Source organism: Cheilinus undulatus, linkage group 21 (assembly GCF_018320785.1).
Source record: "Cheilinus undulatus linkage group 21, ASM1832078v1, whole genome shotgun sequence".
Taxonomy (NCBI): domain Eukaryota; kingdom Metazoa; phylum Chordata; class Actinopteri; order Labriformes; family Labridae; genus Cheilinus; species Cheilinus undulatus.
This window is the reverse complement of record NC_054885.1, coordinates 26,136,996-26,163,092: the sequence shown is the minus strand read 5'-3', so window position 1 is coordinate 26,163,092 and position 26,097 is coordinate 26,136,996. Positions and strand designations below refer to the sequence as shown.

General features: G+C 39.1%; 2 protein-coding genes across 5 annotated transcripts in view; both read left to right on the top strand.

Annotated features, from left to right (window-relative positions):
- The window catches only part of LOC121529198 (dedicator of cytokinesis protein 7-like), a 36,274-nt gene extending 22,231 nt beyond the window's left edge, over nucleotides 1–14,043 (top strand). For all 4 annotated transcript variants that reach the window (XM_041816943.1, XM_041816944.1, XM_041816941.1 and 1 more), the window contains 24 exons: nucleotides 212–325; nucleotides 432–602; nucleotides 2,276–2,415; nucleotides 2,541–2,710; nucleotides 2,820–2,971; nucleotides 3,254–3,436; nucleotides 4,014–4,140; nucleotides 4,228–4,312; nucleotides 4,465–4,561; nucleotides 4,670–4,804; nucleotides 5,091–5,243; nucleotides 5,368–5,526; nucleotides 5,617–5,717; nucleotides 5,808–6,000; nucleotides 6,723–6,866; nucleotides 7,010–7,141; nucleotides 7,263–7,277; nucleotides 10,007–10,132; nucleotides 10,218–10,307; nucleotides 10,399–10,635; nucleotides 10,718–10,861; nucleotides 11,055–11,161; nucleotides 11,256–11,429; nucleotides 12,920–14,043. In XM_041816943.1, coding sequence (XP_041672877.1) covers nucleotides 212–325; nucleotides 432–602; nucleotides 2,276–2,415; nucleotides 2,541–2,710; nucleotides 2,820–2,971; nucleotides 3,254–3,436; nucleotides 4,014–4,140; nucleotides 4,228–4,312; nucleotides 4,465–4,561; nucleotides 4,670–4,804; nucleotides 5,091–5,243; nucleotides 5,368–5,526; nucleotides 5,617–5,717; nucleotides 5,808–6,000; nucleotides 6,723–6,866; nucleotides 7,010–7,141; nucleotides 7,263–7,277; nucleotides 10,007–10,132; nucleotides 10,218–10,307; nucleotides 10,399–10,635; nucleotides 10,718–10,861; nucleotides 11,055–11,161; nucleotides 11,256–11,429; nucleotides 12,920–12,962 — 3,192 coding nt within the window. In that variant the 3' untranslated portion in view covers nucleotides 12,963–14,043. The remainder of the gene's footprint in view (nucleotides 1–211; nucleotides 326–431; nucleotides 603–2,275; nucleotides 2,416–2,540; nucleotides 2,711–2,819; nucleotides 2,972–3,253; nucleotides 3,437–4,013; nucleotides 4,141–4,227; nucleotides 4,313–4,464; nucleotides 4,562–4,669; nucleotides 4,805–5,090; nucleotides 5,244–5,367; nucleotides 5,527–5,616; nucleotides 5,718–5,807; nucleotides 6,001–6,722; nucleotides 6,867–7,009; nucleotides 7,142–7,262; nucleotides 7,278–10,006; nucleotides 10,133–10,217; nucleotides 10,308–10,398; nucleotides 10,636–10,717; nucleotides 10,862–11,054; nucleotides 11,162–11,255; nucleotides 11,430–12,919) is intronic.
- A 6,630-nt stretch (nucleotides 14,044–20,673) lies between these two features.
- Nucleotides 20,674–25,403, top strand: LOC121503874 (ADP-ribosylation factor-like protein 4D). Its single transcript, XM_041778447.1, has 3 exons — nucleotides 20,674–20,827; nucleotides 22,453–23,102; nucleotides 24,416–25,403. The coding sequence occupies exons 2-3, from the start codon at nucleotides 22,659–22,661 to the stop codon at nucleotides 24,578–24,580; spliced, it is 609 nt and encodes a 202-aa protein (XP_041634381.1). The 5' UTR covers nucleotides 20,674–20,827; nucleotides 22,453–22,658; the 3' UTR covers nucleotides 24,581–25,403.
- The last annotated feature ends 694 nt before the right edge of the window (nucleotides 25,404–26,097 follow it).

Here is a 26,097-nt window from a genome sequence, read left to right as displayed (position 1 = left end):
TATTATAAGATAAGCAACTTCTTTGTCAACAGGGTTCTGCCAAAAAAGATGCAACTGGGTGTTCCTCATGGAAGCTTTAAGTTTTACAAAAGGCATGATGGTTATTGGTCTTTGCTTCCAGTATCGCAATGTTTGCTTTCCTTTGAATTCAAATGTTTCCTCCCTCTTTACTTTATTGTTTAAACGTCTTATCTTGTTAATTCTCTCTCAGGATGTAGAGCTCATGGAGAGGTTGAACAATAGTCTGGCCTTCTTCCTGAATGACCTGCTGTCTCTCATGGATCGAGGTTTCGTCTTTAACCTCATCCGCACCTACTACAAACAGGTTCCTACTGACTCCTGTTGATGCATCAAACGATTTAGATCTTAATTCTCCTGTGTGTATTATATAACAACTTTTACTGACTCGAACAAACTCGTGTGTCAAACAGATAGCTAACAAGCTTCACACAGCACAGAATCCCAGCTCCCTTAATGCCCTGAGGATGGATTTCACACGCATTGTTTGCAGCCATGAGCACTATGTCATCCTCAACCTGCCGTGCTCCACTCTCAGTCCTCCAGCTTCCCCGTCCCCTTCTACCTCCTCCACCACCTCACAGGTACCAGAGCAGGCTTGAAATGATAATACTGGTGCATCTCAAAAAATTAGAATATCATGAAAAAGTTCAATTTTTTGTCATTTGTTTTCTGAAAGTGAAACCCATATATTATGTAGACTCATTACACACAGAGTGAAATATTTCAAGCCTTTATTTCTTGAAATGTTGATGAGTATGGCTTACAGATAAGAAAACCAAAAAATTCAGTGTCTCAAAAAATTAGAATATTATATAAGATCATTTAAAAAGGATATTTTCAACAGAAATGTCAAGCTTCTGAAATGTATGTTCATTTCTATGCCTTCAATACTTGGTTGGGCCTCCTTTTGCATGAATTACTGCATCAATGCGGCGTGGCATGGAGGGGATCAGCCTGTGGCACTGCTCAGGTGTAATGGAAGCCCAGGTTACTTTGATAGCGGCCTTCAGGTCATCTGCATTGTTGGGTCTGGTGTCTCTCATCGTCCTCTTGACAAAACCTCATAGATTCTCTATGGGGTTCAGACCAGGCCAGTTTGCTGGCCAATCAAGCACACTAACACCATGGTCATTGAACCAGCTTTTGGTACCTTTGGCATTGTGGGCAGGTGCCAAGTCCTGCTGGAAAAATGAATTCAGCATCTCCATAAAGCCTGTCAGCAGGAGGAAGCATGCAGTGCTCTAAAATGTCCTGGTAGATGGCTGCGTTGACTGTGGACTTCAGAAAACACAATGGACCAACACCAGAAGATGCCATGGCAGCCTAAATCATCACTGACTGTGGAAACTTCTCACTGGTCTTCAAGCAACTTTCAAGGTCCAAGAGTCTGGAGGAAGAGTGGAGAGGCACAGAATCCAAGTTGCTTGAAGTCCAGTGTGAAGTTTCCACAGTCAGTGATGATTTGGGCTGCCATGGCATCTGCTGGTGTTGGTCCACTGTGTTTTCTGAAGTCCACAGTCAATGCAGCCATCTACCAGGACATTTTAGAGACCTTCATGCTTCCTTCTGCTGACAAGCTTTATGGAGATGCTGATTCATTTTTCCAGCAGGACTTGGCACCTGCCCACACTGCCAAAGGTACCAAAAGCTGGTTCAATGACCATGGTGTTAGTGTGCTTGATTGGCCAGCAAACTGGCCTGGTCTGAACCCCATAGAGAATCTATGAGGTTTTGTCAAGAGGACGATGAGAGACACCAGACCCAACAATGCAGATGACCTGAAGGCCGCTATCAAAGTAACCTGGGCTTCCATTACACCTGAGCAGTGCCACAGGCTGATCCCCTCCATGCCACACCGCACTGATGCAGTAATTCATGCAAAAGGAGGCCCAACCAAGTATTGAAGGCATAGAAATGAACATACATTTCAGAAGCTTGACATTTCTGTTGAAAATATCCTTTTTAAATGATCTTATATAATATTCTAATTTTTTGAGACACTGAATTTTTTGGTTTTCTTATCTGTAAGCCATACTCATCAACATTTCAAGAAATAAAGGCTTGAAATATTTCACTCTGTGTGTAATGAGTCTACATAATATATGGGTTTCACTTTCAGAAAAAAGTGACAAAAAATATTGAACTTTTTCATGCCATTCTAAGTTTTTGAGATTCACTAGTATAACTGATTTAAATGGTGCATGTGTTCCTCTTCTTTTTATCTTTGCCCTCCTATCTTTTGTTCTACCAACAGAGTTCAGCGTTTTCCAGTATGGTGCAGGACCAAGGTGTGGCCACCATGTTTGAGCTCTCCGTCCCTTTCCGCCAGCAGCACTTCCTGTCAGGCCTACTGCTGTCTGAGCTCTCACTCATCCTAGATCCTGATGGAGAGGGGTAAGTCCTTTAAACTTATGTTTATAGGAATCTTGGTGGTCATTCATTTTCCCTGAAAAGATTTACCAGAGTTAAAGTTCATGAGCCAGTGAGAGACACTCACTGTACTGATTTTGTGCTCACAGGGTTTTCTTCCTTCATAAAAAAGCCATCAGTGCTGTTCATACCCTGCTGTGCAGCCATGATGCAGACCCCCGCTACACTGATTCCCAGGTCAGAGCCCACATTGCTCAGCTCTACCTGCCCCTGATCCCCATTGTCTTGGAGACATTGCATCAGCTCCATGACTTCTCTGGTAAGCACAACAAATATACATACCATTAGCATTGTTCAGTGTAACCTCCTACGCACATTTTCTTCAGCTTCTTCTTGCACCTGAGAGTTCTCTTCTTATTTCTTTGTAGACTCCTCGCCTGCTAGGGTCCGCCATGCCTCAGCCCACGCTGACGATGCCGACCCAGACAGTGGCAACACTATCAGTCAGTCTGTTGCCATGGCAATTGCTGGCTCCCCTTTACCACATGCCAAAGCCAACCCATTCACCCTGCCCACAGTGGTGAGTATTAGCAGAAGAGGTCAGACTGTTCCCCCAGGCCTTACAGACCGACAGGTCACAGATCTGTCTTTCGTTGATGGATTCTCAGTTTGACAAGCGATCAGTCTTCTCTTATTTTATACTTTTCATGTGTTGCACAGAAACATTGAATTTGAACAAAAAGAATTTGCATTATTCCCCTTTTGTTCTTCTTCTATAAGTTTAACTGCTCCTCCTCCTCCTCTCTCTGTAAACAAGAATATTAAAAGGCCCTCACTGAGTTTGTGTGTTTGTCCTCACCAGGCTGGGCGCCAGTCCAGCTCTCTGTCTGCTGAGTGCAGCCGGACTCTGCTAGTGTGTTTTCTGTGGGTGCTCAAGAATGCAGATGCTGCCCTCCTGGAGCGTTGGTTGTCTGATTTGTCTGTACTGCAAATCAACCGCCTGCTGGACCTGCTTCATCTCTGTGTTTCATGTTTTGAATACAAGGTGCAGTAACCAGGAAATGTCACTTCTCTCAGAATCATTTATCAACAATACACGAGATAGAAATCACATTTTATTTTGCCAGAGTTTCACTTGGTGTTTCCTGTCTTTAGCATCATTTGTAAAGCATTGTGTGTTTTCCCTTTTATTTAAAGATGCACCAGTTGGGAAAATAAGAGTCACATCACATCTTTTAACACTCTACATATATCGACATTTTCTCCATGAAAACAGATAAGAGTTTGTTTAAGAGGTGACATCTTTTGCTCGGATTGTGATACAGATCATGCACTTAGGTATACCTGACACCAGCATTAAATTGATTGAACACAACAGATGAACATGGACTAATGATATCTGTCAATGCTGTATTATTTTTCGAAGGCTGCTGTTTGTCTACAGGGCTGATAAAAGCTAGTACCGATGCTAAATCGAAGCACTCTTATATTCCTACTAACGTGTCTTTATCTCTACTATCTGATTAGCCTTTTTTATTTTAAAAGTTGTTGAATCTTTTGTTTTCTGACTTCAACTGAAGGCTTGATCTTAATTATACAACGAACAATTGTTGACATTGCAGGGAAAGAAAGCTTTAGAGAGGATCAACAGCCTGACTTTTAAAAAATCTCAGGACATGAAAGCACGACTTGAGGAGGCTATTCTGGGGACCATTGGGGCTCGTCAGGAGATGGTTCGCCGTCACAGGGGTAAGGAGAGTAAGAGAAAAATTGAAAAAATATTCGTATTTGAGGTTTTTATAAGTTTGTAAATTTTTGATATGATGACTCTTCCAGAAAGAAGTCCCTATGGCAGCCAGGAGAATGTGAGGTGGAGGAAAAATGTCACTCACTGGAGGCAAAATACAGACAGAGTTGACAAGTACGGTCTTGTCTTTTTGGCTGGCAAGGGTGTTATGATGCAGTCTTACCTGATTTGTTTACATAATGCTGACATATGACTCTGATACTACAATTTAGTCAAAGGTATGGTATATCAGTCTAATAATGAGTGTGAAATATGAATTCCTGTAGGACTAAGGCTGAGGTGGAGCAGGAGTCTGTGGTGGATGGAAACTTGGCTACTGAGGCCAATCTGATTGTATTGGACACCCTGGAGATTGTAGTTAAGGTGAAGAATTTAGATTAACTACCACATTAGATCGAATGCCTTTGTCGATTTTTTTCATGTCCATTTTAAGCAGGATTACATATTTTTAACGTGTTGTTGTCCTCTCAGACTGTTGTGGCATCAGAGCTGAAGGAAAGTGTCCTTGGTGGAGTGCTGAGAGTGCTTCTCCACAGTATGGCAGGGAACCAGAGCGCCCTCTTCCTGCAGCACTGCTTCACTACACAAAGGGCTCTGGTCTACAAGGTACATATAAGATATGTTTCTGTAACAATGTGTTGTCATTTCCTCCATTTATTTAACAGTTTATGTAAATACATACAGCTCAACATAATGCAGAACACATCATAATTTTTATTTTTTATTGACAAAATATTTATATCACTGTAAGCAAAAATAAAAACTCAACGTTTTAAATTTAACTTTCCTCATTCTGACTCTGCTATTGTGTTTAGTAATAGTACAAAAATATTCATAATCTATTCTGTAAAGCAGTTTACTAAGTGAAAAAGTGTCTTTGTGCATGTGCTAGTTCCCAGAGATGCTGTTTGAAGAGGACACAGAGCTCTGTGCAGACCTGTGCCTGCGTCTCCTTCGTCACTGCAGCAGCAGTGTTGGTTCTGTCAGAAGTCACGCCTCTGCCTCTCTTTATCTGCTCATGAGGCAGAACTTTGAGATTGGAAATGTAAGTCTAGACACTGACTTTGTTTTTTTTCAGTCAGGGAGAAAGAAAAACGTTATTTACAAGATGTTAACAATTCAGTTTATTATGGAAGTTAAAATCTGTCCAAATTTTTCCCAATGATCAGAACTTTGCTCGAGTGAAGATGCAAGTCACCATGTCCCTTTCATCATTGGTGGGAATGTCACAAAATTTCAATGAGGAGCATCTTCGTCGTTCTCTTAAGACCATCCTAACCTACGCTGAAGAGGACCTGGAGCTGCGTGACACACCTTTCCCAGAGCAGGTGTGTGTCAGCATTAGTGCAAAGCCTGAGTTTGAAGCTTTTAGATGAGATAAAAATAAAATAATCTGCTGTTGCACTTTCAAACTGTAGGTCCAAGATCTAGTGTTCAACCTGCATATGATTCTTACGGACACTGTTAAGATGAAAGAGCATCAGCAGGATCCAGAGATGCTCATTGACCTCATGTACAGGTACTATGATGCACATTAATCAAGCAAGCATACGGTATTAACAGTAACTTTACAACTTCAATACCTGATATCTTTTTTTTCTTTTTTCAGGATTGCAAAGGGCTACCAGAACTCCCCTGACTTGCGTCTGACATGGCTCCAGAATATGGCAGGAAAACACAGTGAGAGAGGGAATCATGCTGAAGCTGCCCACTGTCTGGTCCACAGTGCAGCTCTGGTTGCTGAATACCTCAACATGCTGGAGGACTGCCGCTACCTGCCTATTGGTTGTGTCACCTTCCAGGTCAGAACAAAATATTTATTAAGGTTACTCTTGCTACTTCTAAATAACTCCTTCAAGCAGCATTATTATCATGCTTTTATACATGCATTCCTGAATGTTTCCAGTTGGTGGTAATTGGTGGTATGAATACACCTAGCCAAATTTTTCATCTTGGCTTTACCCAAATTTTTACCTGCTTACCCCCTTTTGTACATTTCCTGCATGAATTTGAGGTTGACCCATGAGTAAAGACTGCAGGCAATAATCAGGAAATGTATCACAGACCAGTGGGCATGGGTGATGATGTTTTTAGCATGCTGTTGACTTAGACTTCCAGAACTTTATTCATCCAATAGGGCAATTCAGTTTTGCAGACTACCTGAACTGCAGGCAGGAGAAACGATAAATAAATCTGCTCTTGACAGATCTGTGCAGTAGCACACTGACACCCTCAGGTGGCACAAACACAAAGATCAAGCATAAATTGAAGAAACTGTTTAGGAGTAGCAATAAATAAATAAGTTGATAAATGCATAATTAAGAAAGTATTGCAGTATTTTTAATGTCATGTCTTTCCTATTCACACTACAAATGTGATGTGGAGATTAGTCACATGAGATATGGGGTTCTTCCAAAGCTCAACAACGATATGAGCGATATGACTCAAATGTGCAAATGTCGGCATATGAAGACAAAAAATATTACGATGAAATGTTTGTTCTGATGTCTCTGTTTTTCAACAGAATATTTCATCCAACGTGCTGGAGGAATCAGCTGTGTCTGATGACATTCTATCACCAGAGGAGGAGGGGATTTGTGCTGGGAAGTACTTCAGCGAGTCTGGCCTTGTGGGCCTCCTGGAGCAAGCAGCTGCCTCGTTCAACATGGTACGACTCACACTCTCCAAACACATGGTGACAGTCTGCTTTTTAACAAACATAAGGTTTAGCACTAGTATTGATGAAGAAGTGTTTTGTTATTGGGTTGTTGTGTGGAAAAGAAATTGGCTTTTATTATGCTGTAACTTTAGGCTGCCATGTACGAGGCCATAAATGAAGTGTACAAGATTCTGCTGCCCATCCATGAAGCCAACAGGGACTTCAAAAAACTAGCTACTGTCCATGGGAAACTGCAGGATGCCTTCAACAAAGTCTACAACCAAGTGAGTTGACAATTTGATGGGGAAAACCTCAGCAATTAACTGGGCTGGGCTTAATATTGTTTAAATAGAGCTGTTTTCATTATTAATTCCTAATCATTTCCCCTTTTTCCAACTTCTCCAGAGTTCAGGATGGGAGGTAATAAGTTTATTATTCATATTATGTAATATTTCTTGGATAAAATTAATTTAGCAATTGTTTTAATTTTTGTTTGCATTTTTTTCCCTCATGGCTTGTCCTCTTCCCCATTCTTGTATGGATGGCGTGCCACTGGTGAGTGATTAAATCATTTAAGTTCTGACATATTCAAGTTATGCAGGTGTTAAAAAGTCTAGCATATTCAGTCTTGATACATATTTCCACCCCTAAAAACAAGTCATCTAAGCTTATGACTTGGATCAGTGGTTGCACATATTGACTTAAACAATGATTAAAGAGTTATTAAGTAGGTCTTTTGATAAGAAAAACATGCATAGGTTTTTCCAGTGATTTATCAGTGAAAAAGTTAAAATAGATGTTGAATTCTGACAACAATTAGTCACTTTTTCTGTTTGTGTGGGTTTTGGGCTGAGGTGAGCTTTTCTAAGAGCACACTCACACTAGGCAATCTGTGTCGTGCCTGGGCTCTTTTGAGCCTTAAGTCCAGGATCTTTGACCGTAGTATGTTCTTCAGCAATTGGGCAAGGCACGCTTCCCTGGCCCTGGCATAGAAGTAGGAGGTTGACTAAAGTGCAGTCCGAATGCAAATGAAGGAGCACGAAAATGTGACTTAATGTGACATGGACCTGACATTTAAGAGAGGTTTTTGGGAAAAGAGAGATGACTTTGGCAAATACAGATTTTCAATATTTACAAATTAAAATGTCTACAATACACATTTCGCCCATCTTTTAACAATTTTTAATGAAAGCAAAAGTGAAGGTTAATATGATGCAATAAGTGATTGAAATGAGGCATACTGAACAATCTATATGGCAAAGAGTAATATTGCTAAAAGGATGCTCTGCAGAGCGCATAGTGTACACCAGGCAGCAGCTGCATGTACAGCAAACACATTATCCAGAATGACAGAGATTGCAGGATGTTTCTAGAGAGTTGGAGAGAGAACTATATCTTTTATTTAATTTGATTTTAATAAGTTCCACAGATTTTAGTGTGGAAGAACTTCACCATCTGCACACAGCTTCATTATGACTTCTCATCCTAATCAAGCCCAGCTACAGCCGTATTTCTGACCAGTATCTGTCGTAGTCAGGTCTAAATGAATGTGAAAGATTTTTGCCTTGTAAAACAAAGCTTATTCCCCTGAGTGGGCCACAAACAGCAGCTCTCTGGATTAAAAAAAAAACACACTCATCCTTCCTGCATAAGGGAAAGTCTACCAAGTACGTGGGCAAGTGTGTGCCGGGGTTAATCTCCTGACTGATTTAACCCCTTGTTATTATCAAATTGTGATGCCAAACTAATAGCAAGTGATTTCATGATGATCAGGCTCCAGATTAGGTGCTCTGGTGTGGGATCAATCTCCACAGTGATCCTCTCGCTCTCTTTCTCCTAACTAGACTCTGTGTTAGCGCACTGATCCCAGGTCAGGTGAAATAAACCATGTTTAAGTTCAGATATTATATAAATGGGTTGCTGTTTTCCAGCCTTAAACAACAATACTTCATGTATACTTATGATGGGTCATGAACACTTGTAACCGTTTGGGCCCGGTTAGAGAGTGACAGGACCAATCAGTGCTTTCGGGCGTGGCGGAGTCGTGACGTACGCAAGCAACAAGAGGCTGATGCGATAATGGTGGAAGACGTTTGTGTGGATGCTGCTAAAACGCCAGTTTTATCAGAACTTGACATTTCTTTGTTCAAGGAAGAACAAAGAACAGCAGTGAGTTTTCTTTTCAAAAACGACAAAAGTCGTGTACTGACATGTCTACAGTCGCCATGGTTCGCTTATGTAGTTCTATATGGAGTTTATTGGTAGCTGCCCACGCACACTACAGTATATAATATACATAATAATAATATGTTTTGTTTTTCTGATTTGCTCATAAAGATTCGACTGACAGAACGTTAATCGAATGACCCTTCGAATTTTTTTTCAAAGGATCTGCCCTTTCCCAAACGCTGTATATCGAAGGGTTAGAACACCCGTATATTCATCATCACTGAATGCTCCGTGTGATGACGTCGGCGCGTGGCATATCCGTGCTCAGGCCTGGATGTGGCTTTAGCACAGTATGACTACAGATTACCTGGTGTGAGCAAGTCCTGTGTAACATGTAAGGGAGGCTCCAGGGAAAAATGGTTGGAAACACTAAGATGACGACTAGAATGCAAGCAAAGCACTGCTTAGAATAACAGTAGACAAGGTGATAAAACTTACAAAAAGTAACAAAAAAGACTGGTAAAGCACTAAGCTGACATGCATAATACAATTTATTTAACTTTTTCTCGAGGTCTCAGCTCTTTTATTTATCTCATCTGAAAGAACAGCACTGGTTTTCTGGGGTCACAAGTTAGTTTTGCAGCTTTCTATCAAAAATAATCTGATATTACAGGTAAACAGTGTTATTCCAAGGGAATAAAAAAGTCATGGTTTTAAGAAAAAAAGGTGAAAGATTCTTGAGTATTACTGGAGAATAAATACTTGATGTATTTCAGTTTAAGGCTTCTTAAAAAACACTTCCGTTAACACATTTTTTAGATGAGCACTGCATATCTTAAATAGAAATTTTATTCTTATTTATCTCCCTTAGCCTGTTTTGAAAGTTATTCTGTTATTCACCAAATTAAGCTGATTTAAACTCACTCCAGCTCTTGCACTCTTAAATCATGCCATATTTGTGTTCTGTTTTTAGTGATCAGAGAATGTTTGGGACTTACTTCCGTGTGGGTTTCTATGGCTGCCGGTTTGGAGATCTCGATGAGCAAGAATTTGTCTACAAGGAGCCATCAATCACCAAATTAGCAGAGATCTCCCACAGACTAGAGGCATGTTAACAGCTTTAACATTGATACTCATGAAGATGCAATTATTGATCAATGAGAAACACTTAACTTACCTTCAATCTTACAGGAATTCTACTCGGAGAGATTTGGAGATGATGTGGTTGAAATAATAAAAGACTCCAACCCAGTAGACAAAAACAAACTAGATCCAAACAAGGTAACAAAATAATTTAACTTTGTGACTGATGATGTTTCAGTTAATGTTTTGTAAAAAAAAATTAAAAGTACTGATAACTGTGCTTGTTCAGGCTTACCTCCAGATAACATACGTCGAACCATTCTTTGACACATACGAGTTAAAGGAACGCATCACCTACTTTGACAAAAACTACAACCTGCGCACCTTTATGTACTGTACTCCCTTCACACTGGATGGCCGAGCTCACGGCGACTTGAACGAGCAGTACAAACGCAAAACCATCCTCACAACATCTCATGCCTTCCCTTACATCAAGACACGCATCAATGTTATCCACAAGGAGGAGGTGGGTGTGAATTGAATCATTTGTTCTATGAATGAAGTGCATGGGATAAAAAAATTAAAGCTCTGTTGTGCTGTTTCTCTAGATCATTCTTGTCCCCATGGAGGTAGCCATTGAGGACATGCAGAAGAAAACTCAAGAGCTTGCCTTTGCTACAAACCAGGACCCTGCAGACTCGAAGATGCTGCAGATGGTGCTGCAAGGCTGTGTGGGCACCACAGTGAACCAGGTGTGTGTTTAGATTCTTGTAGCTAATGTGAAGCTAATCCCAAACAGTTTTTGGCACACACTGAGATGCATCCACACAAAGCATTAAAGGTTACCTATTGGTATCCCAATGCCCAAATGGATAGAAACACTTTTGATAAATAAGTAATGAGAATATTTCTCACTTGGTATATAACTTTTTCCCTCACTCCCAGGGCCCCCTTGAGGTAGCGCAGGTCTTTCTGTCTGACATTCCTGATGACCCAAAGCTGTTTCGCCATCATAACAAACTGCGCCTGTGCTTTAAAGACTTCACAAAGAGGTGATTACACTCTGTAAATCCAGACCTGCTGCTGCTGTGTTACAAATTAGACAAGCCTAAGCTCCTTGTGTCATCCTGCCCCTTTTGCACACAGGTGTGAGGACGCCTTGAGGAAGAATAAGACCCTGATCGGACCAGATCAGAAGGAGTACCACAAAGAGCTGGAGAGGAACTACAATAAACTGAAGGAGGCTCTGGGTCCTCTTATAAACCGCAAGATCCCCCAGTTGTACAGAACCCTTCCTGCTCAGACAACACAAACACAACGGTAATTTAAGATGTCAAACACAAATCTTTACACAGACATCCTCAATATGAGACCATTCATCTCTTTAATTGTTGATATCCAAAAAAGAGCAGGAACAAAATGCAAGGTTTCCACCTTAAAGTAGTATTTTCAAAGTCATCGACCCCATTACCACACAGCCTCCCAGTCACTTTCGTAAACACTGGTAAACTTTAGAAGAGGACTGTGGTTCTCTTGTGTTAAGTGTGTACAGCTTTATGGCACAAATGCATACAACAGCAACTTAGCTGTCTCAGTACTGTTTGATAAAGTGGCCAAGGCAATGTTACAGAAGAGAACAGAGACCATTAAAGCTAAGAAGGGAAAAAGAGTGACCAGGCAAGATCCTGGACAAGAGTAAATATTTGACAGGCTTTCACATATTGTATATGCCAAGCTTGCAATGGTGATGTTTGACAGCTGCAAACTGGTCTCACTACCCAGGGAATGGGTATTACAATCTGTCTTTGGTGAATAGGAAGCAATAATCGGACAGCAGAGTGTATATCCCTGCCAATATTTACAAAAGATACTTTTGGCTATAAAAATCTGCCAATATCAGCTGTAAATGCTGGCCATGAAAACAAACAAGTTAACGGAGTTTGTCATGATTCCCTTCACTTGACATTTTTTAGAGAGTGAAACGTGTCGATTTGTTCATCCTCAAACTGTTTGCTTGAAGGACTGAAGTTTTAGGTCTGAACTACATTTAAATATCAGAATCTGCTGATATTATCATATAAATATGCTTAACAGCTTTCACTTTTATTTGTTTAATGTGTCAGATGTACTGTCTGAAATATATATATATGGAGTCATTGTTGCAAAACTTATAGAGTCCAATTTCATGTTTTGAGAGCATGAGTTATTGAGTTTGGAACACTTCATTATTATATGGGGTTATGCTGAAAACTGCCTCCTTATGCTTAGATTGTCTGTTTGTGCTCAGAATGTCTGCTTGCTCTCAGATCTGTGGTTGCTTGCTCAGATTTCCTGCGCTTGTACTCACAACAATTCTCCTTTCATTCAGGTTTCCTCTGCTCACTTGTGAAACTGTCTCTCTGCTTTTTATCTGTATGCATACAAACTACCTCTGCACACTCTCAAAACTTCTCTGTGAACTCAAAACATTTTTTTGCTGTTGGATTTTTTTTTAAATATCCAACCAATAGGGAACAGATATGGGCTCAAGTAATCATGTTTGCTCTGCCTGTTGTAGTTGTACTGTTCTCCAGGAGCTATTTTGCTTTGATCCTATTATGAAAATTCCCACATTCTATCATACACACAAAGTTTGAAGAGAAAACAAAGCTCAGAATCAAAGTCATGCTTTCAAACGTACTCTTGATTTTTTCAACAGTAATGACTCCATAAAAATATTTAAAGTACAATGAATACATGCAACCCACTTTATCCAAGATTTTCAGACATATTTGAAGAAAATAAACTTAATCTTCACTTTTGTCTTACAGGAACTCCTTCAGTAGATCCAGTTTCCGTAGAGTTGACTGCTGAGGCACAGCAGACTGGATTATAGCGTACAGCTCCCCCAACACACCAACTATCACAAGCGCCATCCTCCTCTGACTCCCACTGATTCCTAACTTTACCCCCCTTCAACCAAACAGTCACGCCATTTTCCCCCCACATATGAATACATAAATACTGCAAACATCAACATAAGAGTCAAGGATGCTTTAGGTCAGCGTTGAACCAACTTTGAGGAATAACCTCTTCCAAGCCTGTGTGAGCTTTATGTGATTTTCACAGAACTGGATGCAAGCTGTAAAACACACTTTGCAGACCTCATTTTGGAGAATTGTAAATGAGATCTTTTTCTTCTTTTACTTCAACTATTTTGCTTTTGAAGACACTGTAGTTTTTGTTTTGTCATCGCCTTAATTCTGTTTTGTTTGAAAGAGATTTTTTCTAAACTGTGCTGTGTAATAGTCACTGCCATATTTACTTAAAGATAGCACCAAGGAGCTTTTTTTTTTTTTTAAATCACCAGACCAAATAACTGACATTCCTTATTCCTTTGTTATCATGTTTACCTGCCCTTTTTGGGTAATTGGAATTCATTGTACTGGAAGGAACTAGTGTCCAAGCTCCAGCCCAGAACCTGTCTAAGAGACAGTTTAAGAGGGAAAAGGATTATTTCAGGATTGGATGTTAAAGTTTTTACACTGTGAAATTATATTACAATGCACTGCAGTCACATGAGATGTGAAGCATAAAAGCACTGCCGACAGCCAGGCTTCTCCCTCACCCACACAAACATGTTCAAACTGTGATGACCTCTATCACCCTGCAGTACAGTCTTGACTTTATCTGCACTGTAGTGAAAACGCACTCACAAATGCATGTTTCCAATGCTCTAATAGTTGAAGCTTTCTATTAATTATAGCTACTGCTTTTTTCAACCACTATGTCTCTTATATTGCACTACTGAAAACAAACTGCAGCACATTAATACTGTAACTAAAAGATATGAACTCTTATTTTACATGTCTGGAAACTTTTTTACAAGCTAAATTTTTTTTATTTATTTTCAACCGTTTTGTACCGTCTCCTATTAAAATTTTCTTGCTACACCTTTGGTCTTTCATTTGTGATTTTTATCGGTGTCATTTATCATTTTTATTTTTGATTGTTTAAGGAAAACTGATTTAAATTTGGACTGTATGAAAAACCAGAGTACCTGGAGTACACCCTCACACCTAGGGAATACTAATGTGAAAAAATCAAGTAGGAATTTAATTTATAGAGAGCAAAGTTAAAAAAGAAAGGGAAATGTTGGAGGTCTTTGGGACAAGAAAGGACAAAGAAGTTCAGACTGGTGGAAAAATAGGCAGGAATTATTTGGCTCTTTCGACTTCATGATGGGCGGGATACAGAACCATTTGGAGTACGTCCTCTATGTTTATGACCAACAGCTTTATAGTGTTTGTGTTGACATTTTCAAATTCAGTGCAACATTTTCAGGGGATTCTTGAAGCTTTTAGCTCCCTCGGCTTCTTTTCTTTGATAGTGCCAAAGACAGACCTCTGTTTGGCTTCCTTAAGCACCTGCAGCCTCTTTCAAAGTTTTGTTGAGTTGATCTTTGGCTAAAAGCTCATGTTCTTTTACCTGATGTTGGAAGGCCTCTTTATGATGCTGAGCTTTCTGACACTGCTTTGGATCCTCCTCTTGTTTGACAATGGCATCTTGTTGCACCTCAGTCAATTGATCACACTCTGCTTTTTTGACACTCTTTCTCAAAAACCAGTTGATCTTTGACGTGAGCTTCTTCTGAGAGAGATGCATGCAGCATGGTAGTTGTTTGTGCGTTCTTCATAGCCACAGTATAATGTTTTATCTTCTGTTTCCATTTGTTTTTAATGTATTCATTTTCTCGAATGTCAGCTTCCTTCTCTTTCATCTGCTTCTTAGCCAACATGTTCTCAGCAATAATACAGACATTCTCTTCCTGCAAACACTGTTTGTCTTCCTTTTTTCCTCCAAGGTTTTGAGATCTTCAAGCTTGATTTTCTCCTGCTTCTCTCAAATGTTTTAAGCCTCATAATTTAGTCATATACATTTTTTCTGTTTTTTTGTTGCAGCATTTGGTTGTAAATTCACTGCTTTTTGCTTTTCTTCAGTATGCATAGCTCATCCTTTCCACATCTTCCACTGCTTTGCAGTGCTCCATATCCTTAATGGCATCTAGATGTTTGTCTTCCTCTGCCATCTCTGCCCCTAGCTTTTTTTGTAATGGTTCTGCATTTCATAAATGGCTTTACTCTTAAAGTGTAAATCACCCTGTGCACCTTCCTTATCTCCTCGCCTCACAGTATTCTTTCCAAGAAGCAGGAAACAACATGCTCTTGAATCAGGCTTGTTCTTCTAGTGGTCATCCATTTGGTGATTCATGTCCTCTGTGCTCATCTTTCTTTGAATAAGCCATCCATTGGGCCTCACTCTCCTTTGTGAGAACCTGGGAGGTTGATAAAATCAGCTCTAGAACAGCAGATGATAGGTTACAGACTCTTGTGAAGGATCTTTTGTTGTGTGTGTGGTGGGAATCAGGTCTTTGGTGACAATTCAAACAGTCGCTGTCTTACTTATTAGGGACTGACCTGGAGGCTGACTTTCCAGGTTGTTCAATAATTTGGGAGACCCAAAACATGAATTACTCATCTTAGAGAATGGGACCTTTTTGTGCTGAGTATTTGAGCTATTGGTTGTAGAAGTCTAGCTGTATTTTTGTCACATTCACTTGGGATTTAATGAAAATCCCTAGTGAATGAGACAAGAAGCAGATTTCTCTTTGAAAATGAAGACTAAACACACATATGCTTTATGGTTCCAGTCCAAAGATATGCCCATGGCCTCTTTCAGCATACATATTACATTCCCAGCTAATAGCCTTGTGTATCAGGACACTGATGGATTCCTGCGTTCTGGTCGTAGTACTCACTCCCAGTCAACATCTTTAAATTTGCTAGCTTTGTAATTTAGGTTCAAGACACCACCTGCAGGAAAATGATTCAGTTTTGTTTGCATGTCACATGGTTGTTCCTTAACTGGATCTGGAGAACCATTTGAATGGTTTGAAACTCTTGCACACTGTTGGCTGCAGCCTCTTAAATGGGACATAAACATAATGTGTGTACTCTAAATGGCTTCAGTCTTTAAACCAGTTTGTCAAATATATTCTCAAACATCTGAAAGTATTGTATTTCATTCTCATACTTATGCTCCGTTTCAGTTACCCTGGTAGAGAATGTGGCAGGACTGGAATAGAGCATCTGACTGACATTTTGTTAAGTATTGCAGAGCTATAGGGACACACCTGTGCACAAGTATGCAGTCAGCTGACATCACTCCAGTATTTTCTGCTGTTATCCAATTTGGTTACTGGAAGGGCCTCTTTAGGCCAATCAGAAGCAGGAAATGCTGTCTCAAACCCATTTTTGATCAACCAGTAAAAGACTAACTGAGCTGAGGCAGGGCTTAAGGTTCATGACAAAACAACTACAGTGTGTCTGTATGCAGTCTTATCAGAAGTATAAATCAGCCTTACAGGACATGTTTTTTTTTTTTTATCAGCTTTAGTTTGTGGTGCAGTTTAACTGTACTGAGTTACAGTGAGTCTGATCATCTCTGTTGGATCTTTTAACATCTCTTCTGTTGGAACTCAGCATTTATGAAATGTTTCAGTTCAAAATCATCACAATGTTTTAAAGACATTCCCTCTGTTTTATGATATAAGAGTGGAGTGAGTCCATCAGAAATTGCAGGGTAACTCCTGTAGAATGTCTAAATCAGTGCTACTCAACCCTGGCCAACCAAAGACACAAGTTGTTGTAAAAATAATAATGAAAATAATAAAATAATGATACACATACTGATCGGTGCACACAGAGAGCTTGATTCACCTTTCATTCTCATCATTTGTCTTTATCTGTAGTCATTTAAGTAATTATTTTAGGTCACAGATGGCCTAGTTTATGGCAGGCCTCAGGTTTAAGTACAGCCTGTGCCTGCTTTCCTGCATGTCTCTTCCCCGCTCTCTGATCTCTGCTTCTGACTGTTTCCACTGTCCTCCATTATGAATAAAGACATAAAAAAGATCATTATTAAGGTTAAAATTAAGGCTAGTTTTGGCCAATGTTTTTCATCATCTTAACTCTGATGTTAGATACTCATCAACTTTGCAAGATGTTTGTCAGCTCTGTCAGATGAGGGTTTGTTTCAATAATAACTATTTTTATTTAAAAGATCAGTTTAATATGATTAGTATTAAGGATTAAGTTAGAAAATCCTGAAATTCAGAGATGAGGCTTTTCAGATGAGTGAAAGATTTTAAAAAGAGTGACAATTAAACAATTTTATAACTAAATATTACTAAATACCAGTGTTAAATAACGGAAAACTTGACATTCATCTTGAATAAAAAAAAAAAACATTTAAATACATTTCAGTGTGACTGACAGAGTTGAGAAAGTCAAGATATGACGTGCAAAAAACGTCTTTGGAAAACAAAAGATATTGAATAAGAAAAGCTGTTCCTTCCCTTAACTGTTGGTTTTTACCTAAACCCACACAAATATCATTAAATGGATATATTTTTCAAGCTTTTTTTAGGGGATTATTTTTCTAATACTTAAAAGAGCCACACGTGGCTCATGAGCCATGCATTGAGTATTGTCTGTGTTCTTTTGTTTTATTTTAATGAGTATCAAGTTTAACATTAAATTTTTCATTACAACCCTTATAAACCCCGTTGCATTTTATCATTTAGATTAAACAACTACATAATGCATACACTGTTATCAAAATAAATGTAAGCATCTGAAAGGTCTTTTAACAACAAAGAATGAGAAATTCTTCTTTTCTGTTTGGCAAAAATTATCAGAATTTTGTAACTGTAAGGCTTTCATGGCTTCATTTCCTCTTTCAGACAGCAGAGTGCGCTAAAACATTGTTCAATAAAGACCAAAGGCTTTGTAGGCTTTCTTTCACACCTGCAGAGGTGTGGAACATTCCCACAAGCTCTGATTCTCTCTAAACTATTTCCAGTATATAGCACTTTGGTCAGCTGTTGCTGATTTTAAATTTGGTATATGAATACATTTGTGACTTAACTTTTGTTTCAGTGGAACTGTAACTTTGAAAAAAATATATGTTTTTTTTTTTTTATTATTGTCAAATCAACACATCACTGTCAAAGTTTAACACTCTGAAAAAGGAAAATGTCCAGAATCATGTTATTTCAGAACGGCAGGAGACTCCAGAGGGATTGTTTTGATGGTGAAATAAGCATCCTGGACACACTTGGTGTATCTTCCATGATGCTGACAAATGTACAACTATTCAAATCATGCTTCATGTCCTGATTTCCACTGTAAAATCAATGACTTGATTGTTCCTTCTCTTCACTAGGCATGCCACCACATGTATCACACACACACATTTGCAGACCATCATCGTTATCATCGTTAGGTAACAGGAACTACATAGACCATTACCATGCAAATCGATTCAGCTGATCCATTATGTCATGGACAGCTTGCACTGACCCATGATGACCCTCTGGCAATCTGAGCTGCTGTGGCTGAGATGGAACTGTTTTAGTTGACTCTCAATTTGAAATCTTTGTATTTTAAAATATATACCAGTTGTGTTCATTTAATGGATGTTCATCAAACATGTTTTATCTGTCTTTCTGAAAATTATTTTTTAATTTTTCTCTAGGGTTAAAAAATCCTCTCCATTATATGTAATTCTTTCAAAAGTTGAAACCTCAAAGTAAAACAATGGCTAGCTTTTAAGTACAGATGAACTACAACCTCCACAATAATACAAAATAATGTGTATTATCATTGATACACACAAGACATTGTCATGTAAGTTGATATTCCTGTGCTATTTTTGTCTGTTATTAATTTTTTTAATTTGTCTCTGAAGTGAAAAATGACAAAAGTGCATGTATGGTTCTACACAGTAATGAAGAAAATGTCAAAAAGTGAACTAAAACCTCCTTTAGTGAAAATAACACAATATTATTTATAGAGGTGAAAAGGTCAGTCACATAAGACCAGGACACTCCCTCAGGATCATGAGCTGACATGCCCATATTCAGTGGAAATCAATGTAGAATCCCATTCTGACGCAAGATCCGTCAGATATCTGTGATCTATTTGATGCCACTGGGAAAAATTGATCGTCTCTCTGCTTTCACAAAGGGTCTTTGGATTACACACACAAACATAAGTTACCATATACAGATCTTAATGCCAACAAAATAATATTTAGGAGGAAAGAGCTTAGCTTTGTGGTTCCATATTCTACTGATATGTGATGTTTGTCAGGGCTGTTAGATGCAGTGTACGTTAAGAGCTCTGAGGATGATTCTGCCTGACTGAAATCAATTGATTTTTTTCTTTTGCAAGAAAAATAAAAGAAAAACAAGAGCACTTTGATTATTTGAATCCTTGTGCTTGTTTTTTTGCACAGTTCTGAAATCAATATTATGCTTTTTACTGTGATTTTTTTTTTTGCCAACATCTGTTACTTTAAGCTATAGTTTCATCCCAAATCTGTAAACATTTTTAATGATTTATGCCAGACACATTTATTTAAAAATGAAATTGTATATATATATATGTATATTTTTTTCCCCTGCCAATGTAAGCGATGACATTTTTCTAATCAGCCTATTTCAGCATCTTTCATGGGCTACATATGTTAAGTCTGAATGAAATTATTTCACTATAACGAAATTAGTTGGCTGTGCGAGTAAAGTTTAGAACTAACAGGAATATAACTATCAAACATACTGTTTCCAATTTATTTTAGAAGAAACATTTGAGCAGTGCATATTATACACAGACCCAGGGCAGCCCAAAGAGGAGGAAAAGCGTAGGGCCCAGCAGAAAGCGAGAGCCAGTTAGATAAACATGTCCAATCTGACATTTAAGCAATGCTGACCAAATCTTATAGAAAACATTATTTTTTAGCTTTACCTAATAAACAACAAAACTAACTTTTTAGTTATTTTTGCATGTTAAAAAACAAAACCCCTTCACTTCCTCTTATAGTTATAGGAGCCTTTATGTATTCATCTTCATAATGGGCGAACTAGCTGCACACAACTGTTAGTCAAATAATGTCAGCATGTTAGCCATGCCAGGATTTGCAGAAAAAAAAAGGGGGAAGGCCAAAAGACAAAGGACACACTAGGAAGGACCCTATTTACTGGGCTTTCAGGGGCCCAGCCATTTTTGTGGGCAGGCTTGTATAGGCCTACACAAACAAGTAGGCTGTGACCAAACCATACAGCTGGTTACAAGAAATAGTATTTGATATGTGGAGACAAATGCAATTTGAAACATTAAGGAACCTCTAAATATTCTGAATCAAAAGCATTCTTTATAAGCTGAAATGAAATATGGCAATTAATAATTTAAATCGTAAGCACCAAATTATATTTAGCAAAATATAAACTGAAGAAGCATTGTTAAGGTTAAATTACTAATAATGAACAAACAACCCAACAAAACCTTGAAATAGTAAAACAGCATCATGAGTGCGTCATCATATTACTCTGTGTAGCTAATTAAATGATTATCATTGTTATAGAAGCATCCTCCTAGTTCCCCCTCTGCCCCTCCTGCTGATACTACGTCACCAGCGGGGGTTGGGACTGCTTTTCCCCCGTGCTGAGTCTCCCACTGCTGCCACGCTTCTCCGGACATTTATAGTAGACGGACGTACACGCCGCGCGTTAAAAATCGAATTTATCTGGATTATAAGGCATACACTTGGATATTTTGGTGACATACTTCGTCCTGCAATACTGCTAAAAGATTTAAGGAGCTTGGGATTACTCTCAGGTGAGGAAATATGATTGTTTTTTCACAATATTCACAGAACCCATGATGCGTTCACAAGAGCGAAGATACGCTCGTCAACTATCCCAGAAGATCTCGTGCACAAGGAAGTTATCAAAGAAGGAAAATAAGACTGAACTTATTGAACTGATTTTTAACTTCGCTACTTTACGTTAAGTGTGGGGTTCCTGTTTTCACTGAAGTTATGTGTGGAAGCCTAAGCTATTTTCCTACGAACTGCTCTGTGCTGCTTGTGTTAGAGGCTTTGTTTTTAACCGGATTACAAACAGAACCTTGAGTGGATGCATTTCTCCATTGCTCTGGCAGAGGGTCTGTTTAATCTCTATTTTTCCAGTTCCATGCAGGATACTGCTAGAAACAGAGAATACTGGGTTGCAGCTGCTGACAATGCCTTCTGCTTTGCAAATGCAGTTGCTCAATATTCACAGTGAAAGCTATTAGAACAAAAGCAAGACTGTTTACAACAGGAGTTGTGTAAACGTTTAACTCTTACATTTTACCTTAAACCACTCAAAGCTTTGATGATTTGAGCTAGTTCTCATGAGAGATAACTTTTTATGACCTACAAAGCCAACAAGACAATTAGATAATTTGATTGTTTCCATATTTCTATAGATAATGCTTAAAATATCTGCTAAGTTAAAAAGATAGTAGCGTAACCCTGCTGAAACAACCTTTTACATTTTCCTTTGCAAAGTTTTGGATCAGTGTTACATTTGACTGTCAAAGGACAGCAGGATGAGATTTTCACACATGCACATCTGCATAGACTCTGTATGCAGTCACCATAATCACCACAAACCGTAAGATTCTGACAGGAGCTTTAAGCCATATTTAATGAGACCTCAAAGATGTGGATTAGATTGCCTGAATTTGCTATCATACTACACTCAGTTCAACCTGAAATTAATAGAAATAACACATCATTGGGGGCATAGAGGCCTTTATGCTGGTTAATACCACTTAAATGACCTTTTTATGTTTTTAGAAATCTCACATGGTTTACATTTTAGGGTTGTACTCTTTTAAGAATTGTGTGAGGCAAGTTACAATTGGCTTTTCGAATAAACTATAGTGTCATATTGACAGTTAACGTGCCTTTTTTGAGGACAATATTAATTATTCTGTACAGCTTTTAAAGGAAAATTATATGTCTGATGAACCAGTGTAGGCCTGCTAAAAAAGCTTAAATTAAATACTCAGATATCATGCATATAGGAGTGTTTTCTGAATGATATGGATTTATTGAAACCTCGAATAGAATATATATCATCTTCCTTTTTTTATTCTTACAGCATGATTATGTATCATACATCATGACCATTGTCACTGTCCAGCAAATAGCTACAGGCACACTTGCAGATACCCCATTTAGAGACACCTCTAATGCATTATTATCAGACCAACTACACCACAGTTACACTTTTATCTTTTACTCATTATTGCTGCATTTAACCTTGAGTGTAGATATTAAAATTGTTATTGGGTCCTCTGCACAGTGAGAATTGGAGCTGCACTAAGTCTCAGCCAGTCTAATTACTCACAGCTCAGTGGCCTTGCTGAAATAGCTGACTCATGTTTTCCTCCCCTTCTTTTTCTTCCCTCAGGTCCGTGATTGCAGCCCACTGTCCTCTGGCACCAACTGTTCTCCAGCCAAACCCTCTGCTCCTGCTGTAAACCTCAAAGCTTCTGTGGACAGACTACGTGACACCAGGACACAGGAAAAGACCAATATAAAGGGTTAAAGAATGGCCTTCTAAAGGAAGTTGTTTATTTTTGTGAATCTTCAGAGGGATTGTTCCACTTTAAAAGCATGGGGAACCAGTTAACAGAAATTGCCCCCAACACCCCATTCCTCCCTAACTTTCAGTCGTTACACATCGTGGTGATTGGTTTGGACTCTGCAGGAAAAACATCTCTCCTCTACAGACTCAAGCTGCAGGAGTTTGTTGAGACCATCCCCACCAAAGGTTTCAACATGGAGCGGATTAAAGTGACCATGGGAAATTCCAAAACCAACACCACCATGCTCCAGGTTTGGGATGTAGGCGGTCAGGAAAAACTAAGGCCCCTCTGGAAGTCATACACCAGGAGGACAGATGGGTTAGTTTTTGTGGTGGATGCAGCAGAATCTGAACGCATGGAGGAGGCTAAGGTGGAGTTAAACCGGATCACCCGATCTGCAGAGAACCAGGGAGTACCTGTGCTGGTGCTGGCAAACAAGCAGGACCTTGTAGGAGCGATGTCAGCCTCAGAGGTAATTACATTTGCTCTAAAGCCATGAAGTTTTTGTCAAGAAATGAAAGGAATTTTTTAGTTTATTGGTGTGCATTTCAGCAGAATTTAGTTTCAGTTTGGCCATTAAGCACTTTAGTTAAATATCAAATATTTTCTGCTTCGATGTTATGAATACTAAGTGAATTCAGTGTCAAAACACGAGGAAAGAGAATGTCTCTTGATGATAAATGGTTGATAGATATCACTTTTTTCTTACCATAAACAAGCGTTATAGGCAGTGTATAAAAGGGCATTCATATCTCAACTTGAGCGTTGAGTTTATGGAGGAAGGCTTCACAGTATTTTGTTGAGCGTTTTATTCCAGTTTTCAGCTGCACCCCTACTGGTGCTAAGGCTACATAATCAAACCAGAAGCAGCTCAGGCTGCACACATGGGTGAAGGTTTTATGAGTTGAAAATTGGACAAGATGGTGACATTAAAAAAATACATTCACAGGGCAAAACCAAGCATTAACAGATTTGAAAACTTCAAAATCCAGATAATTATGATAATCGTACAGGCACTGGTGAAATATTTGATACATATATATATTTGAATATTTATTTAATTCATGTCTAAAGTTTCAACTCTTTTGCTACAACTCGTGGTTTTTTAAATTCTACAAGGCAGATAAATCACTTAAAATGTGACTACATCATCTGCGGTGTGATTCATAAAGAGATTTTTTTCATGGCCCCCGAAATTCCAGGCTTTGCTCCCTCTGTCTGAAGGTTTCTATACCAAAGCCGCTGATAGAGGCCTGAACCCACAGCATTAGAATGAGGGGTTGTTTTGTTGGAAGACAACATACTTTAGAGTACCGTGAAACTGAAAAATATTTATCATTTTATTTTTTAGGAGAACAGCATACATCTTTTTTTTTTGTAAAAATGTCTGATAATTCTTCATCACCATAGAACACCACCATCGTGATTATATTTTTTCCCTTAAGCCTGAACACAAAGTTTTTAAAATTTCCCCGTTCCTATCCCATAGTTGTTTTTGAATATCTAGTGCAGTTGGTTATCGGGTTAAGTCAAACATTAGACATGATTATCCCTCTTGGGGATAACCAGGTAACAAGACAGCTCTGTGGCCAAATTGGTGCTTTCTCACAAGATTATTGGGCATTTCTAAGACTCTCATAGACTTTAAGGGAACTTGATTTTGGCAACTTCAAATTTTGGCACCTCTGAGACTATATCTTAACTTAAAGGTGAGACAGGGTAAGATATGCTAAAATAAGTGTCAGACTGTAACTTACCCCCCCACCCTGTGCCTCTGTGTTTCAGGTTGAGAAGGTGCTTGGTCTCCATGAACTGAGCTCATCCACGCTCCACCACACGCAGGGCTGCTCAGCACTAGACGGTCAGGGCCTTCAACCCGGCCTGGAGAAACTTTACGAGATGATCCTGAAGAGAAAGAAGATGCTCCGACACAGCAAGAAGAAGAGATGAGAGGGTCACAGAGGTGCTGGGACCAGATGTGACTGAACCCATACTTGTCTGAGGATCTTCTCAGCAGCCATGTCTCGGACACTTTAGAACTTCGATAGGTGAAACCAGAGGGACAGTAGCCGATTTGGGATGTCACCTATATAGTTCAAACATGGCATGGTGTTTGAGCAAAATGTTAACACCTTCCTTCACCCTGTAGTCACTAGATGTGCTTCCTTTGGAGGCTAGCGGACACTCTACGCTCCCCTCATCTCCCATCCTGAAAGGATAACAGCTGAGAGATGTACAGCTCCAGAGAGCACAACAGAGCAAATTTGTGCAATATACCATGAACACTCGCTGATGCACTCACTCCAATATTGAAGGATTTTTATTTTTCTAGGACTGCTTGAGCAGACTGTAGTGCCAACAGGCTTGGCATAAGCACAGTTCCTGTTCCATTCACTTAAGTTTAAATGTTACATTTTTCTCTAAATCTTTATGTTGCATGATGTTCACCCAGTTGTTTGCCTGGGAAAATTAAGACAACACTTTTGGTGACCAAAAGAGGAGTATTTGATTGTGGTGGGTCTGGAAAAGCCCAGGAGTCAATTAGGAATGCACCACTGTGACTTCACAAAGCAACGCGACAAACTACACGGAGTTCAGCCATTAAAGTTTTGACTGTTTTTCATTCTTTACCAAAGTTTTTGCTTGTGTCCATTTGGTGTACTTCAGCATTTGCTGAATGGTTGCTTGGTTGGCTGTTAGTTCAAGAAAGCATTTTATCTTGTGTAGATTTTGTTTTGTAAATGTCAAGAGATGAATAAATTATTGAGAAAGAGTTTGCAATATCTTTTTTTGAGATGTGTCCTTATTTCAAGTGTTTTTTTAAAGTCACATTACACTTTGGGGAATCCACAACATCCCACTCAGAGCTGTTGGAACATGCCCATGCAAGAGTCAGCAGTGCTCCCACCTTTGGTGCAACTGCTGCAAACAAGACAAATAGGGGTGAGATGTGAGGAACACAATGAATCATACCAGCATGTTGCACAAAGGCATTTACAGCTGCCAGAGGGGTGGAAAAAGGGCGATGATGATAGTCATACCTGGATAAAGGATTTGCAATCCAGTGTCCTTGATGTTACTCTGTCATTGTGATATTTGAGAAGTGTGGAAGGTGTTTCAACAACATGGCTAATTTGAGCTGTGTATTTATTCCTAGGTTGGAATATGTAAAATTATTGTTCTTTTTATAATCCCGCTCTGCATTTTGGAGACAAACTGATACCTCCATAACATGAATTAAACCTAGCACAAACAGTAAGGCAATATGCTTGCTAGGTTATTTATTTGTTGCATTAAGGCCTCTCAGCAATAAATCAGCCGAGCTCAGTATGTGGGCTGAGCCCATGAAAAATTTGCCCAAAATGTACTCCCTTATCAAACAGCTAATTCTGTCTCGACTTTTGTTTGGTGGATTGGATAATTGAAGTCTGCAAAACACAACACACTTGCAATTTAACAACTAGTTC

Coding starts and splice junctions, on each gene's coding strand:
- LOC121503874 (XM_041778447.1), top strand. CDS start 22,659: ATGGGGAACCAGTTAACAGAAATTGCCCCCAACACCCCATTCCTCCCT. Junction 23,103..24,415: donor GAGCGATGTCAGCCTCAGAG/GTAATTACATTT, acceptor TCTGTGTTTCAG/GTTGAGAAGGTGCTTGGTCT.